Source organism: Palaemon carinicauda, chromosome 2 (assembly GCF_036898095.1).
Source record: "Palaemon carinicauda isolate YSFRI2023 chromosome 2, ASM3689809v2, whole genome shotgun sequence".
Classification (NCBI taxonomy): Eukaryota; Metazoa; Arthropoda; class Malacostraca; order Decapoda; family Palaemonidae; genus Palaemon; species Palaemon carinicauda.
This window is the reverse complement of record NC_090726.1, coordinates 134,373,625-134,392,143: the sequence shown is the minus strand read 5'-3', so window position 1 is coordinate 134,392,143 and position 18,519 is coordinate 134,373,625. Positions and strand designations below refer to the sequence as shown.

The following is an 18,519-nucleotide window of genomic DNA, read 5'->3' as shown; positions in this document are numbered from 1 at the left end:
GACGAAGCATTACTTTTTCAATCTTTGTGTTATCTCATTGCGGAGATATGTCATAATAAAATGTAGTCAATAACGCAAGTGATAGCCATATATCATAAAGTAGTTCATAATAAAACTTGGAATAAGAAAATAGATAAGAAATCTGGGGAAACAAGATTGCAGGAGCATATGAAACACCAGATATAAAGCATGACCAGTTTCCCCTTGCCAAGAGCTCTCAAGAGACCTGGATGCACCCTCATACAATTGCGAAAGGAGACTATTGTAGATTATCTGAAGATTTTGCTAATCACGTATTAACTACTATAAAGTGATGGATTTGTATTAAAACAATAATTATACACAGAATTATACCAAGAAAAGCTCATCTTTATGAAAGTAAATTAGAAAATGGGCTAAACTACAATTTCATCATACTTACGATTCCAAAATAGCCCAAAGACTTCCATTTGGTGAAGCCACTAAGCCAGTATAGGAAACCCCTTCTGTTTTGAATGGTGTGTCTTTCAATTCGATTTTCATGCCTTCTTCATGATAGTCTATATAGACATGTTGGATATTACCATCTTTCATAGACAAAAATACGTTTCTGTTTTGTAAACAAATCATTCCTGCAAAAAAATATGATAGTTTTTATACATTTTTTAAATAGTAGTGTTTTTTATTATGAGCTTTGTTATAAAATTTGTAATTATATATGCCATGTTGTATTTGCCTTATACAAAAATTTTTACATGCAAGTAAAATTACCCCCCCCCCAAAAAAAAAAAATAGAAAAATTTATATTTGTAATAAAAGCATAAAAATTCCCTTCTATTTTCTTTATAAAAAGTTTCTGGACATATCATGCAATTGATAATTTCCATAGTTGTGTCTTCCTTTCCAAAATAGCACTATGTACATGATCAGTGAGACCCTACATGAAAAAAAAATATTCAAAAAGATGATGGCTCATGCAGTCTGCTAAATTCATGTAGGCACTGTACACCAATTTTCAGTGATTCATAAACAACAGATTTTGAGTGAAGCGAAAAATCTATTTTTGCGTGAGATAGCCATGTCGTCCTGATGGAAGGTTCCTAATAGTAGCTTCCAAGGGATATATAAACTACAGTGATATTCCCATAGAATTTACCTTTAGGTCTCCAGAATTCTAACTCCTGGCGCGAATATCCTTAAAATTTCTCTCAAGGATATCGCATAAATCAGGGGACGTATAACTTGATATGACACATATCGATCTTCACCCCGAAAAGCAATTTCGCCTCGAGGGGGAAGAGTGGCAAATTTGGAAGGGGAGCCATTATCAAGGTTACCCTATTTCCCATACTACTATTGAGTATCAAGATGGTGGTTATTCCTTGTAGCATTTAGCATGGTGCTACAGATATAGTAGTTTCAGGAGGGATCCTGCCAAGGCCTTTTCTATAGAAAAGAAGGGCGGGTCCATCAGGACGACATGGCTATCTCACCCAAAAATAGATTTTTCGCTTCGCTCAAAATCCGTTTTTTGGGCTCAAGCCATGTCGTCCTGATGGAAGTTTACCAGAGAATTATACTAGAAAGTACTGTATCTGTGGATTTTCATAGGTGCCTTAACCTTGGGACAAATTTTTCTATGGTCATCTGGACCATTGAGGCAAATTACGTTACCGTTGTCCGTCATTACCACTAGTCATAGCCAATGTTAGTGCTTCCTGCCCCCTGCAGGGAAGAGTCATACTAGACAGTAGAAAAGGGGTCTCAAGGTTTGCATATATTGTATGAACAAACATAAGTATCCACCCAATATACAGACGGTCTCACGGTTTGTATATATTGTCAGAACAATATAAGTGTCAACTATATCCATTGTTTGTAAGCATACAATGATATAAGGTTTACTTAAATAAATAAGTGCGAGAACTCTGGCATATATAATTTGCAAATTGCAGGGCGAGGTAGGACGCAGTTACATTCTAATAGACATTTATTTAAAATAAATGACTAAATGGAAAACGAGTGAAACGAATGTAACATGTTAAAGGAATTATACGTGCAACATACAGAAAATATTTTTCCTCCCTGAAAGGGAAGAAATGATGAGTGCCATTCTAAAGCTGAAAATTTTGATAAATTTTCCCAATATAAATTCTGTAATGTTGTATACTATCAACACTGTGTACTACGTACACACGGCACAAGTGTTATCTGTATAATTCCATACCTGAGATTTTGAACAGTCTTGGTGTCACCATGGTGACACTCACTTAAAAGGTATCGCACTGGAAGTGTCAACACCTTTTCACCCTAATTGATAGTTCCAATCAATTAACTGTTCATCGCAGCACTAGACGACAGGTTTTAATACACTACCTGCAGCCACCACATAATGCTTCAGTTCATGGACTTGCTTAGCATAGTGTTTGTAGAACACTCTGGATGATTTCCATCCAGTATATGAGTGAAGACCCTCAAAGTCCATATACTGAAAAAGTTCAGTGATGAAGCAATTTTCCTCGGATTATGACCTGGAGGTGTACTGTCAGGATCCGGTCTGCGAATGAAGTAGGTGAGCTTCGCCCTCAGTTGTTTTAGGGATAAGTTTGATCCTGAGGTTTCTCCTTTGAAGAGCTGTCCTCCCCTGAAGTTTGAAGTTCTACAAAGATAGACCTTTAGACACTCTACTGGACATAGAGAGACATCTTCCTTCAGAGGGCAGATTCTCCAGTGACCCCATCTTTTATTGGGTAGCTCATTCTTGGCGAGAAAGGCTGGATCAGGAAAGAGATTCAGTTCTCCCACTTCTGTGAACTGAATGTGGCCCTCATTTCTTGATAGGGCTACTATTTCACTAACTCTAGCCCCCGAGGCTATAGCGAACAGGAAAATAACCTTCTGGGTTAGATCCTTGAGAGAACAATCTTCATTGTTCACGGATGAAGCATAATGTAGGACCTTGTCCAAAGACCATGAGATGGGCTTCGGAGGAGCTGCATGTCTAAGCCTAGCGCATGCCTTCCGGATCTTGTTAAAGATTTCGTTCGTCAGATCCACTTGAAAGGCATACAGCAGAGGTCTAGTCAAGGCTGACTTACACGTAGTTATCATGTTAGCTGCCAGACCTTAATTATGAAGGTGGATAAAGAAGGACAGACAGAAGTCTATTGAAATTTCTTTCAGTCCTTTTGCTTTAACAAAAGCCACCCACTTTTTCCAAGACGATTCATATTGTCTTCTAGTTGACTTAAGACTTGTACAGTATTCTTCTAGGAAGTCTATATTGCCTTTTGAGATCCCAAATCTTCTTTTAACCGCTAGGGCGAGAAAATCATGAAATGAAGGTTTTGGGTTCTCTGTGATGAATCGGAGACAATTAACTTCTGAACCTTTTGAGATAGTGCTGGGTTCAGTACAAGTGCCAGCCTCAGCCTCAGCTCCCTCACTAGAGGGAACCAATTGCTCTTGGGGTATTTGGGAGCAACTAGAGCTGCCGTTCCTTAGAAGGATCTCAGCGTGTTGAGGACCTTCAGCAAGAGATTGGATGGAAGGAACAGGAATTTCCGGGTCCATCCGTTCCAAACTAGGGACATGCCGTCCGTTATCTCCTCTAGAGGGTCCTCTTATGGGGCTACATATTGAGGTAGTTTCTTGATGACACTCGTCACGAAGAGGTTGATCTGCAGTTCCAGGACTTGTTCCAATTTGGAAGAGAATGGGTCTGCGTCTGTGGACCATTCTGACTCTATCGGCTTGAGCCTGAGTAAAGCATCTGCTGTCACATTGCGGATCATTTGTAAGTGAACTGCTGATAGCTGTCATCTCTTTAGGTAAGGGATGGCTAATATCACATAGAATATGTGGCATGATCTCGAGCCTTGCCGGTTCGGACATCTCACTATCACTTCGCTGTCCAAGATCAGCCTGATGGCGGCTGATCTGCGTGGAGAAAGTTTCCCCAACGTCAACAGGACTGCCATGGCTTCCAAAATGTAGATGAGAAGGGCCTTGAACAGAAATGACCAAGTCCCTTGGACTTTCCTCTGATGGGAGTGAAATCCCCATTCTTCCATCGAGGCATTCGTGCGGATGATCTTCGATGGGCGAGGTGGTTGCAAGGGCATGGTCCTCATTAGGCTTTTGGCCTTCGACCATGGGTTGAGAAGTGATCAAGGAAAGACTGATATCGGTCATTTTAGATCTCTTCGAGCATTTGATGTGTATCTTCTCCAGACTCCTGACGCATCTTTCAGCTGTGCTCTTAGCACTGGGTCTGTCACTGCTGCGAACTGGAGAGAGTTCAGTACTCTTTCCTGTTGGCGTCTTGAAATCCTGTCGGATTACAGTAGTCTCTTGACCGACCCTGCGATCTCCTTCTTCTTCCCTAAGGGAAGGGAGAGACAAGGTGACCTCAGGTTCCAATGGTTTTCCAGCCATTGAAACCTTTGAGCTGGAGAGAGTTGAGACTTTTTGAAGTTGATTTTGCATCCCAGATGTTCCAGGAACTGGATTACTTCTTTGGATGCTTGCAGACCAGCCGCTTCGGGTGCTGCCCGCACCAGCCAGTCGTCCAGGTACTATGTTACCTGGACAGTTTCTAGGCATGGTTATTGCACGACTGTGTCCGCCAATTTCGTGAAGATACTTGGGCGTCTGACTAGAAACTGCCAATAGGCATCTGTCAGGTCTATCGAGACTGTGAACGCCCCTTTTTGTAATAGGGTCGTTATGTGTAGAAGGATTAACATCCTGAACTTGTTGTTTCTTATGAACTTGTTGAGTGGCGACAAGTCCAGAATGACTCTGACTTTTCTTGAGTCCTTCTTGGGAACACAAAACAGCCTTCCCTGGAATTTGATGGACTTTGCTTTCCTTATAACCTGTATGCTCCAGAGCTATAGGGTATACTCTTCTAATACGGGGTTGGAGTTTTGGAAGAGTTGAAGAAATGATGGTGGAGACATGTCTAGTCTCCATCCTAGTCCAATCTTGATTAGGCCTTGGGCCCAAGGATCGAAGGTCCAACGATCCTATTGGAACCTCCCTCCTACCAGAAGCGTCTCTTTGCTTTGATTGATCAGAAGGTTTACCTCCTCGACCGCCTACCTGGGGCACCGCGGTCATAGAAACTGTGGGATGTTGTCTAACAGACAGAGGAAAAAGTCTAGACTTCTTTGTCTTCCTTTTAGGTTGGGGACTCACATCCGTGGAAGACTTCCTCTTTGAAGAGATGCCCCACTCCTGGAGAAGGTTCCTCTTCTCCGTGGTGGCTTTCTCGACTACCTCTTTGACTACTTTGCTTGGAAAGAGATGTTAGAAGATATCAGCTTCCTGGGTTCATGTTTCACCGTTGCAGCAGCGAACACAAACTCTCTACAGGCTCTCCTAGCCTTCATAAAGGCATATAGGTCTTGTACTAAGGTGGCCATATGCATCTTGGCCAGGACCATGAGCATGTCTGGGGTACTTCGTTGGGCTGCACACATCTCTATGCAGTTTTGTAGGGATAAGGAGGCCGCAAGTCTCTCCTTTTGTCTCTTGTTCCTTGCACAAGAGAAACTCAGAAAGTTTAGGGAGATTCTCGCTAAACTGTCGTCCAGCGATGTCCGCGTCCAGTTTCCCTACTGAGAAGGTTAAGTGGACTTCCTTCCAATCCTTCTCCTGCATAGGCAGAGGCCTGCACTCCTCAAGTGCAGGGCATGGATTGCCTGCCTCCACTGCCTTGATAGCCAATTTAAATGCCTTCCACGTAAAGGGGAATGCTATTGAAGCAGGAGCAAGAAAGGTAGGGTGTTTCTTACTCAAGGCGGACACTTTCGACATCGAGTAACCCGCCTTTCTCAGGCTACTTGACAAGAGAGCCTATACCTTATCGTGGTCGAGAACCATGATTTTCTTCGGTTCCGTCTCTTTTTCTGACGTTGGTTCATGCTTCAGTCGAATGAAGCAATCAGGGAAAGCGTTAAAGCGTGGCCAAAACTGGATTTCGTCTAAAGGGACAGCTCCCATCTTTTCTGAGATGTAGAGTTTGCCGTCCAAAATCGGCACAAGCTCCGCATACCTCCAGGGACTGGTTTTGGAGCATGTCGGGAGGTCTTGGTCTCTGGGTCGCTTGAATGACCCGCGGGAGGCGATGAGTGGACCTTCACGGAGCTCTCTCTTGAATTTCGCTTCCTTTGCGAAAGTTTTCCATTAGACCCGTAAGATGGGCCAGTGACTGGATAATTTTGTCTAATAGAGGGATAGAAGGTGAAGGCGGGCACAGATGGAAGGAATTCCGACACGACATCGTCATATTCTCCCAGGGGTGCCTCCCTGCCATCCATCTCGATGGCAATCTGGATGCAGGGAGGTGCGAGTCGTGCTTGGGGCACCACCATTTCACTACTCGCTTTCTGGAACAGTAAACTACGCATCCTATCGTTAGGTAGGTATGGTCCCGGAGAGTTCTTCTGGAACCCTCTTACCCATTTGCATAGTTTCTTGCGTGCCGCATCCCTAGACTCCATTGACTTGGGATCATCAAAACCTTCAGTCACTAAGGTCCAGCAGATATTGCAGACTTGGGGGTCCCAATATAGCAAGGACTCGGTAATAATATTGCAGGGGGCATGAGACCTGCATGCTTTATGACCGTAAAAGTACTTACTCTTAAGATTGCAGAAGACTACATTGCATTTCATCTGGGGTTCCTCCTGTAAAGAAAGGAAAACAGAATGAGTATACGATTGTTTATCTCACCTGATAAACAATATGTGATTAGTCATATTTTAATTATTATAGCTTAGGATAATAAACTAGAAAGGAATAGTGAAAGACACATACTTGTGTATCCCTCCCAACCAATTGCTGTAACCTCCCCCAGTATTAGAAATAAAGAGTTTCCTTTATCAGGGCAACTCGAAAGAAAGGGGTTCTAACCCTTAGGGATAGAAAAAGTGTGCACTGCCACTGACCCTTCTAATTATTTAATATTGTGGGGTAAGTATTAACTGATTTCATATCAGAGTATTGAAGGAATTCTATTCTTTTAATATAAGTTTGGTCTCAGCAAAAGCCTAAGCCTGCACAAGGGTACACAAGATATGTTAGAAATTAACTACTGTATAATAATACTATAGTTTTCTGTTTGCAGTATATACTATATTGCAAATATACTGGCTACTGTATAATCATATACTGTAGTTCAGCCGGTGTGCTGCCGGCATGGCTAGCACCTAGCGGCACGGTCCAGCCAGCATGTCGCCGACTGGACTAGAAATTAGAAAAGACACATACTTGTGTATCCCACCCAGCCAATTGCTGTGACCTTCCCTTCCAATATTAAAACCATAGAGTTTCCTGATCAGGGAAGCTCAAAGACAAGGGTTCTAACCTTTAAGGATAGAAAGTGTAATACCGCTGGCCTTTCTAAATTATTTAATATTGTACGGTAAAATGTAAACTGATTTCTAATCAGAGTATTGAAGGAATTCTATTCTTTCAATATAGGATTGGTCTCAGCAAAAGACTGGGCAAGGATATCCAAGATATGTTGGAAAATAACTAGTTGTATATGTACAATACTTTTCTTTCTGCAGTATATACTGTACTGCAAATATACTGACTACTGTATAATCATATACTGTAGTTCAGCCGGCATAGCTAGTCCCTGACGGCACAGTCCGGCCGGCATACTAGCTGATAGAGAGAGAGAAAGCATGGAGTGAAGGACTGCCTTATTACTGTGTATGTTTACACTAAATAAGGATGTAAGTATATAACTTACTGCCTTCCCCCAGAAAGAAAGTTCAAATGGAAGGGGAGAATGCATCATTTAGGCTTCCATCCAACCACAAGTACCATTGCCGGCATATGGCCGGCTGGCTAGTACCCGGCGGCACTGGTACAGTCAGCATGCCATGCCGCCGACTGAGTAAGTACCGGCCGGCAGGGTTAGTACCCCGGTTACAAGACTTGTGGACAGCAGTCCAAGGGAGGACTGAAGAACCTTGGTGACAGAAGGGTCTTCCACCGGCAGCCGTCATGGCCGGCCCAACCTTCCCAGATCCTTGTCCATAAGGGAAAGCTGAGTGACTAAACAGCTGCTATGTAGGAGCCCGGCCGGACCTGCAACCCGCCGGCGAGCGGCGAGATTGCGGAACAACGGCCATAGCTAAAATGACAGAGAGGGGCAGGGAAAAGGGTCCTATATAAAGTGTAGAAGGCGGTGGCAATGTTGCCGCCCCCACTACACAAGGGAGAAACTCTGTTTCAGTATCGGTGCCACCTAGGCGGTAGAAGAATGTCTATTCTTCAACCTAGGGTCTGCCGAAATAGTGTTAGGAGGGGCCGGCAGGTTTGCTGCCCCCCTCTCAACAAGGGAGAAACATCGTTTCAGTGCCGGCGCCATCCTAGGCTGTAGAAGATTGTCTATTCTTCAGCCCAGGGTCTGCCAGCATAGGACTAGTCTTGTAAACCGCAGGGAGAAGGTGGCGGCAACATACCACCACCCCAGGTGCGGTTTAGGGAAGCTTAGCCTCCAATGCCGGCGGCTATAAGCCGGCAGGGGAGTGACTACGCACCCTGCCGGCCTGCCGCCGGAAAAAGACTGAATACTCTGAGATTCTGTCAAAAACCAAAGCAGGACACTCGCTGGCAAAGGTGGGAGACAGAAAAACCCTAGCCTAGTCAAGCCAGAGTAAAGTACTCTATGGCAAGACCAGAAAGGGTTGCCGCCTGCAGCGGCACTCAGAGGTAAAGAGGGATTACCCATGACTCTCCACAGGAGACAAGTATCGATTTATATAATTCTAGGAGATAAACTATCTCCCTTAAAATCAATAAAACGATACACAAGGGTAAATGGGGCGATCTCGGTTACCTAAATCACCGAAACTTTAACGTATATGATCGACAAAGAAAGAGGAAAATTATGCATACCATAAATATCTTTACAAATATAATTATGCCTAAATAGCTTTCATAATTTATTAATGCTATTTCAACCAGGAAGTCATTCTGCTAACTAAATAACACATGCCCAACGAACGACAGCGCCCATGGCGCCTCCGGTAACAGGCCTAGCTCCTAAGCACAACAAATTACTCTAATTTCACTGTGAAACAGGAGCTAAAATTATATACACTGTAAAGAATCAATACTCAACTTTCCAGAGGCGAAAGAAGCTGGAGATTGCATAATAATCCCCACAAAATTGATCGAAAAGGTTAGATCAACAGGGAACACCACCGTGCGAATTCGCTAACAAAATTAGGAATAACCGCCATCTTGAATATGGCGCCATCTTGATACTCAATAGTAGTATGGGAAATAGGGTAACCTTGATAACGGCTCCCCTTCCAAATTTGCCACTTCCCCCTCGAAGCGAAAACGCTATTCCGGGTGAAGATCACTATGTGTCGTATCAAGATATACATCCCCTGATTTATGGGATATCCTTAAGAAAAATTTTAAGGATATTCGCACCAGGAGTTAGAATTCTGGAGACCTAAAGGTAAATTCTCTGGGAATATCACTGTAGTTTATATATCCCTTGGAAGCTACTATTAGGAACCTTCCATCAGGACGACATGGCGTGAGCCCAAAAAAACATGTTGCAAATTAACGGATTTTGAGCGAAGCGAAAAATCTATTTTTGGGTGAGATAGCCATGGTGTCCTGATGGAAGGTTCCTTTTTGGTAGCTTCCTTGGGTATATAACTACTAAATATTCCCAGAGAATTTAACCACAGGTTATCACAGAATTCTAACTTCTGGAGCGAGTATCCTAAAGGTTTCCCTTTAAGACATCGTATATCAACAAGGGACGCATGTATTAACGCGCCACATAGCTATCTACACCCTACATAGAGTTAACACTTCGATGTGTAGGGGCGGAGAATAGCTGGGGAGCCGTTCCACAGCTAATCTCGTTCGTGGCTACTTTTGGTACTCGAGACGTAAACAAACGGGCGCCATTGCTAAATGACGTCACGTCCGTCCTCATCCTGAAGCCAGTTGCTTGCCGATCACCATGATACAGCAGAGCAGGGTGGGACCTGAAAAACTGGATGAAGTAGCAGGGAGGGTCCATCAGGACGCCATGGCTATCTCACCCAAAAATAGATTTTTCGCTTCGCTCAAAATGCGTTTTTTGGGCTCAAGCCATGGCGTCCTGATGGAAGAATACCAGAGAATCAATGTATCGTGGTAGATTTTCCCCTTTTAGTGTAAGTGCCGAGGGCTTTGAACAGGTTAGCATAGTAATCTTAATAGAAGAACCGTAGGGAAGAGAGCTTCCTGCCCCCCTGGCAGTGAAGTCCCCACGGGCCATGCCGAAGAACAAAGTGGTCATCGAAGGGCTACTCACCTTGTCGGGAGAACATGAAGAACTTGGAGACAAGACTGAATGGTTGGCATTCATATAGGAACATTCTCAAGGGCAGACAAGTGGTGGTTAGGCACTGTATGTTAATAGAGAATCGTCTGGTCTCTAAGATATGAAGTAAGTAAGTATTCGTGTAGGAATATTACATTGCACAGGTGAGTATATAATAAGGGTTGAAACCTTAGTAATCTTCATCAAATATAAGAGGAAGGGGATAATAAAACTATGACAGACGTGTATTTCATAGTATAAGTAGGAGCGGATTGAGACGCACAAGTAATAAATAGAAATTTTATTTCACAATTGCAGAATATATTAATGAAATGCAATAAATATGTAAAAGTAATTTACACAAATTATAATGTACATAGTGATGAAAGACGTGCTCTTGAATCTGAAAGAGAATTTCAAAATTATTAGTAGGCACTCGTTCCAGAGGAACGTCAGTCTTTAAAATTAAAACACATCATGCTCTAGGCATGTGGCACTCATGTGACGACTATGACATTTCACCTGGGAAAAGAACAGTATATGAAAAACACCAAGTGTCTTTGAAATCACTATGTATCACTTGAGGGTCAACATAGGCACCCGTAGAGTTAGAGTCCCAAGTAACTCACTGTTCTATGCAGAGTTAGGTGCAGGTTTCATAACACTACCTGCGGCTACCACAAAATGTTTGACTTCATGCACTTGTTTCGCATAATGTTTGAAGAAAACACGCGAAGATTTCCAGCCTGTGAAACTCTTAAGGCTTTCAAAATCCATACTCTGAAAGAAATTCAGAGACGATGCAACTTTTCTAGGATCGTGACCGGCGGGTGTACTGTCAGGATCCACTCTGCGAATGAAGTAGGTGATTTTCGCTCTTAGTTGTTTCAGTGACAGGTCGCTGCCCGATGTTTCTCCTTTGAAGAGTTGGCCTCCACCAAAGTCCGAAGTTCTGCGAAGATAGACCTTGAGGCTCTCTATTGGACATAGAGAGGCATCTTCTTTCAGGGGGCATATTCTCCAAGGGCCCCATCTTTTGGTGGGTAATTAGTTTTTGGCGAGAAACGTCGGATCCGGGAAGAGGGTAAGGTCTCCTGAGTCTGTAAACAGGATATGACCCTCATCCCTTGATAATGCCACTATTTCGCTGACTCGGGCTCCTGAGGCAAGAGCAAAAAGAAATATAACTTTTTGAGTCAGATCCTTGAGAGGGCACGAATCATTGTCCAGTTGGAGGCAAAATGGAGCACCTTGTCCAGAGACCAGGAGATCGGTTTTGGTGGGGGTGCTGGGCGTAGACGAGCGCATGCTTTCGGCAGTTTATTGAAGATGTCGTTGGACAGATCAATCTGGAAGGCATACATCAGTGGTCTAGTCAAGGCCGATTTGCAAGTAGAAATCGTGTTGGCTGCCAAGCCCTGTCCATGAAGGTGAATAAAGAAGGACATGCAAAAATCAATGGTGATTTCCGTAGGATTTTTTGCCTTGACGAATGAGACCCATTTTCTCCAGGATGATTCGTATTGCCGTCTTGTGGATTCGGTCTTGTATTCCTCGAGGAAGTCTAGACTTTTCTTCGAGATCCCAAACCTTTTCTTCGCGGCTAGGGAGAGAAAATCATGAGATGAAGGTCCTTGATTTTCGATGATGAAGCGAAGACAGTCGACTTCTGTACTTGCTGGGAGAGAACTGGGCCCGGGAGAGGGATCAGCGTGGGCTGCAGCTCCAGGACCAGGGGGTACCAATTGCTCCGGGGCCACTTGGGAGCCACTAGGGCCGATGTCCCTTTGAAGGTTCTCAGCTTGGAGAGGACTTTCAGCAGAAGGTTGGTGGGAGGGAACAGGTAGATCTTGGACCATCTGTTCCAGTCCAGTGACATGGCATCCACTGCTTCTGCCTTGGGGTCCTCGTACGGGGCCACATATCGAGGAAGTTGATTGTTGTCGCTCGTTGCGAAGAGATGGATCTGAAGTTCTGGGACTTGGTGAGAGATGAAGGAGAATGATCTTGCGTCTAGAGACCATTCCGACTCTATCGGGCTTGTCCGGGATAGAGCGTCCACCGTCACGTTGCGGAATCCTTGTAGGTGAACTGCAGACAGGTGCCATTTCTTCTTCTCTGCCAGACGGAAGATTGTCAGAAGCACCTGATTTATCTGGGGCGATCTTGAGCCTTGGCGATTGAGACATCGAACTACCACCGAGTTGTCTAGGGTTAGACGAATATGGATCGAGGGAGGCGGGGAGAGTTTCTTCAGCGTTAGAAGGACCGCCATGGCCTCCAAGATGTTGATGTGAAACGTCTTGAATAGGGGAGACCATGTGCCTTGAGCCTGTTTTTGGTGGGAGTGACCTCCCCAACCCTCCAGCGAAGCGTACGTGTGGATGTTGAGTGATGGAGGTGGGTGTTGAAGAGGGATGGACCTTTTCAGGGCCATTGCTTCCGACCACGGCTTGAGGAGCAGCCGAAGTCTGTTTGGGAGCCGTCTCTTGAGGTCTCTTCGAGCGATGGATGCAGAACGTCTCCAGACTCCCGCGGCATCCTTTAGCTGTGCACGTAGCACCGGGTTTGTCACTGAGGCGAACTGTAGAGAGCCTAGAACTCGTTCCTGCTGACGTCTTGAGATCCGTTTGGATTTCAGCAGTCGCTTGACAGACCCTGCTATTTCCTTCCTTTTCTTCTGGGGGATGGAAAGGCAGTGTGACTGAAGGTTCCACTGGATTCCTAACCATTGGAACTTCTGAGCTGGAGAGAGGCAAGATTTCTTCGCGTTTATCTTGAATCCCAGGTGTTCTAGGAACTGGGTGACTTTGCTGCAGGATCTTAAACAATCCTCGGGCGATGGAGCCCAGACTAGCCAGTCGTCGAGGTAGGCCATCACCTGGACGTCTCGGAGGCAGAGCTGTTGTACTATGGCGTCCGCCAGCTTTGTGAAGATCCAAGGGGCCACGTTTGGAGTCGAAATCCTAGGTAGGAGGAAGCGTGATGGTTCATTGGAACGTGCCAGTAGGCATCCGCCAGGTCTATGGAGACCGTGTAAGAACCTCGAGGCAGAAGGGTCCTTATCTGTTGAAGAGTCAGCATCTTGAACTTGTTGTTCGCTATGAACTTGTTGAGGGGGGATAAGTCTAGAATGACTCTGAGCTTGTCGGAGTCCTTCTTGGGGACGCAAAACAGTCTCCCTTGGAACCTGGTTGACTTTACCCTCCTTATCACCTTCTTGTTCAAGAGATCTAGGACATATTCTTCCAGAAGGGGGGTTGATTGTTGGAAGAATTGCTGGAAGGTTGGGGGTGGTTGAGTCCAACTCCAGCCTAGACCCTTCTTGACGATGCTGTGTGCCCAGGGATCGAAGGTCCAACGATCCTGGAATTGGCGGAGTCTTCCTCCCACCGGAAGCACTTCATTGCTTCTGGTGTCCCGAGGGTTTACTGCCTCAGCCGCTAGCTCCCCTTCCTCCTCTGGAGGGACGGCGAGATGCGTCTCTGCCTGCACCTCTGCTTGAGCCTCTACCTTTGGGACGAAAGGTAGTCGTCTGTTGCTCGAAGGCAGGGGTGAAAACCGGTGACTGGGACAAGACCGGTTGGGTGACCAGCTGAAAGGTCTGCTGTGGCTGAGCAGCCACTTGGGGAGTAGCCGGTCCCGGAAACTGCCGTCTCTGTTGACGTTGCTGAGGTTTTGGCTTGGAGGATTTCCTCTTAGGTTGAGAGCCATCGTCCTGAGAGGATTTCCTCTTCTTCGACATGCCCCACTTGTGGAGAAGGTTCCTGTTCTCAGTGGCGGCCTTGTCGGTGATCTCTTTCACAAGATCAGAGGGAAAGAGGAGCTTAACCCAGATGTTGGAGGAAATCAGCCTCCGGGGTTCGTGTCTCACTGTGGCACTTGAGAACACGAATTCACGACAGGCTCTCCGAGCCTTCATGAAGCTGTACAAGTCCTTAACTACAGTCGCCAGATGCGTTTTGGCGAGCACCATGTAGTGGTCGGGGACTCTAGTGTCACCGGCCATGACATCAAGCTGTACCTGGAGGGACATGGATGCGGCGAGCCTTTCCTTCGTGTCTTGTTCCAGACGAAGGAGATGGTCATTAAGTTTCGGGAGGTCTTCGTTAAACTGACGTCCAGCAACGTCAGGATCTAGTTTTCCCACCACGATGGTATGCTGGATATCCTTCCAGTGTCGAACATCGGGGGGAGTCACCAGGGAGAAGGGTCTGCACTCCTCCAGTGCAGGGCAAGGTTTCCCTTCTTCCACTGCCTTGTGTACCGCAGCGAAGGCTTTTTCCATGAAGGGGAGGATCGCATCATCAGGTGCGACGTAGGTAGGGTGCTTCTTGCTCAGTGCCGGAAGCTTTGAGCAGGTAAAACCCCTACTTTTAAAAGCGTTGGCCAGCATAGCCTGGGCCTTCGGGAGATCGAACACTATCACCTCCTTAGGTTCGGTCTCTTCTTTAGAGGCAGGTTCGGATCGAAGCCGATCGTAACAGTCCGGATAAGCCTCAAAACTCGGGAAGAACTCCACTTCTTCCTGGGCAACCGAGCCGACCTTCTCACTGACGAAGATCCTGCCCGTTGCGATGGGCATATGCTCAGCATACCTCCAGGGGTTTGCGTGCGAGCATGCCGGGAGGTCCTTAACCGAAATCCTTTTCGGCTCCTTGGAACTTCCCATGGTCCTGATGTACTCGTGTGTCTCACGGAGTTTCTTGTCCATAAGGGCTTCAAGCATACGGAACATCTCCTGGGCGGTTGGGATGGGGTCCAGGGTGGCGGAGGTAGACGGGAGAGATACTTCCATCGGTGTAAGAGTTGGGGCGGTGGTGGAAGACGGAGCGACCTCCTGCTCCGACTCGGCGTATTCCACTTGGTCCTCCTCATAGTCCAATTCTTCGGCCATGAGGTTCCTCTCCGTTGTCTCCGACACCTCCGACATACGCTCCGCGTTGTCGGTATCCAGGCGACACTCGTGCATGGACTGGGCCATGACAACATCGGGTTCCACCGTGATCTGGACGGTGGGGCTCTGATCCTTGGGGACCACAGAGTCTGGGGATGCCTTTGGGAACAGTAAGGCCCTCAAGTCTTCAGTGGCAAGGTACGGTCCAGTGGCGTTCTTCTGGAAGCCACGCACCCATTTGCGCAGCTTCTCTCGAGAAGCGTCCCTAACCTCCGCTGAGGGAGGGTTATTCAACGCCTCGACCAGGCGTTCCTGGCAGACCGTACAGTTCTGCGGGTCCCAGAACTTCAGATCACCTCTCTTGTTGGCACAAGGGGCGTGAGTCCTACACGCCGTGTGCCCATAAAAGTGCGGGCGCTTCACTGCACAGAAGCCGTGGTCGCACTTCACGTGCTCCTCCTGTAAGAGAAAGAGAACATGAGTATGGGGGAGTCATAAAAAATGACTTCTATTCTAAAGTTAAATATTAAATGATTAATCTTTAACATAATATTAAGTGTGATGATCAGAGAATGGGCGGAAAAGAAGGAGATAGACACATACTCCGCGTAACCCGCCCGGCTGGTTACCGTAACCTATCCATAGACAATTTGTTGTGACTGAGGGCACAGGACAGAATTCAACATAGAATGCCAGGAAGGCAGTGGGAATTCTATTGGGAATTGCCAAGGATATAAAACTGGGACTGAGGCCACTCAGACCCTAGAATTGGGAACGTAGAAGATCCCATAGGGTAACGGTTTCCGGCAACCAGCCGTGCTAAGATACACACAGCATGCTAGAAATCTGTGATATGCAAGAAGACAGCATGGTTACTAATAGAACGGTAAGATAATACCTATCTATTTATGTAATCAAACCATCTGGTTGCGATGTAGGGCTATCAGCATGAGATGATAGCTAGTAGAAGGGGTGCAAGTCGCTTTGACGCCTCCGGAAGGCTCCGGCAGACCGGCGGAACACCGGAGGCCGCTCCAGCATAGTTTCTGGCATTAGGGAAGGCAAATATATAAGTCAGGGGTAATACCAGGATGGCGGCCGCCGGCATAGCGGCGGCACACCGGCGGGGAGCGGCGGCACGCCGGCGGGGAGCGGCGGCACGCCGGCGGGGAGCGGCGGCACGCCGGCGGGGAGCGGCGGCTCCGGCAGCCGAAGGTTGCCGGCTTGGTGACAGGGACAAGGATGGGTATAGCAGAACCGGACTGCCGGCAGTGGATGCCGGCACTCCGGGGGCCGGACCGGTGGACGGACGACCGAAGCTATGAGGTAAGAGGGAAGACCATCGGCTGGACGCCGACGGGAGGCGGAAGTCCCCCGGCACACGGAGGACTGACGGCCCAGAGGGCAAGGGATATGTCACCAAGGTAGGAGGTGGGTATCACCGACAGGGGAGGCGGCAAGGGACCGGCACCAGGATAGTGAAAGAGACAGAAGGAGGGATGTAGGGGTACGGCCACAGACCCCAAGACATCCCACCTGAGTGGGTGTACCCATGATAGAGGCTAACCCTATCACCCAGAAGCAGTGGGCCGCAGAGGACCGGGAGCCAGGGTAGCCCAAGGGAGGGCTAGGGAACACCCAAGAGGGGGGGAGAACCCCTGTGGACAAAACACATCAAGTGGCTAACCCCATAGGACACTATGAAGGGTATATGTACCAGAGCGGACTGCACACAGGAGCTCAAGGTAGCCTTAACACTCCACCCTAAGGAGGAGTTGTAGGACAGGGGACAGATGGGTATAGACTAACCTAAGTATAGGCTAGGCCATACAAGAGATAGGTGGGGAGGGGAGAAGAGAAGGGTCTTCTATGGAGGAGGCTCTGTACCAAATCGGCCACCAAGGAAGGGAGGACGCTCCCTAGCCTAAGGTAAGGCAGCCTGTCTGAGGATGGTGCATGGGTATCGTTTCAGCAAGGTACAGAACTAACTCCCCCCAAACCTAACCTAGAGCAGGGATGTTACACCCTGAACTAGGAAGGATGGAAGACGTATCGCTATTGCAGGAAAGGTCGGAGACCTAGCCCCAGCAATAGAGGAAGGACGTGCCGTTCCTCATTCTCGGACGCAACCCTAAGGGGGGATCATTCCCTTAGGGAGGACAGAGAAGCGATATATACTCTGATATGAGCTTGATCCCCTTACATGGTAGGGGGAGCAAGGCTACACAGAGGGGATGCCCTAAGGCAGGGGATGAAGGAAGCATATAGGGGTCCTACTTGTAGGTTAGGTTAGAAAGGCACACTATCTAACCTATCCCTTATATGGTCCCTGAAAGCGAAAACACTTGCATCACAGTCAATAGTATTGTAAAACAATACCACTATCTTCATAATTAAACCTAGGATCACTGAAATATATTATGCATGAACACTGATGTTAGGCGGTCTGGCCTAGGGGCTAGACTAGCGAACTGGTATGGGGTCAGATGATGACCGATAACAAGGCGTCAAAACACGATATATAAAGTTCCTAGCAATGAAGACTAAATAACTAATAGTATCGATTAGTTAATGAGGCCGGAAAACGCTGTTGAGGCTAGCTAAATAAGGCATGCAAAACAACAGCGATGCCATAAAATGGCGGGTCCGGTCGAGGCACAGCTCTGCCACAAAACATCAAATATCTCGAAAAGTAAAAGTTACTTTACGGTCAGAGCTTATTTAAACAATACTGGAACCTTGTACTCAACTTTCCAGAAGAAGGCGAGGCCAAGGGTAGAGACATGGCTAAGATACGAGTCGATAAAGTACGCACAGGGAAAAATCCGACTAGTAAGGCAAGCTACTAAACGAAGGATGAGGACGGACGTGACGTCATTTAGCAATGGCGCCCGTTTGTTTACGTCTCGAGTACCAAAAGTAGCCACGAACGAGATTAGCTGTGGAACGGCTCCCCAGCTATTCTCCGCCCCTACACATTGAAGTGTTAACTCTATGTAGGGTGTAGATAGCTATGTGGCGCGTTAATACATGCGTCCCTTGTTGATATACGATGTCTTAAAGGGAAACCTTTAGGATACTCGCTCCAGAAGTTAGAATTCTGTGATAACCTGTGGTTAAATTCTCTGGGAATATTTAGTAGTTATATACCCAAGGAAGCTACCAAAAAGGAACCTTCCATCAGGACGCCATGGCTTGAGCCCAAAAATATAATATAACTTAACAAGCCATAAGATAAAATAATGATAACCTGAAACAGTGCCATCAAGATGGAAAATACATA

General features: G+C 46.7%; 1 protein-coding gene across 1 annotated transcript in view; it reads right to left on the bottom strand.

Annotated features, from left to right (window-relative positions):
* Positions 1-18,519, bottom strand: part of LOC137627228 (general transcription factor 3C polypeptide 4-like) — a 386,672-nt gene that overhangs the window by 148,838 nt on the left and 219,315 nt on the right. The window contains exon 7 of the mRNA XM_068358312.1: positions 422-611. Within this exon, the coding sequence (XP_068214413.1) occupies positions 422-611 (190 nt within the window). The remainder of the gene's footprint in view (positions 1-421; positions 612-18,519) is intronic.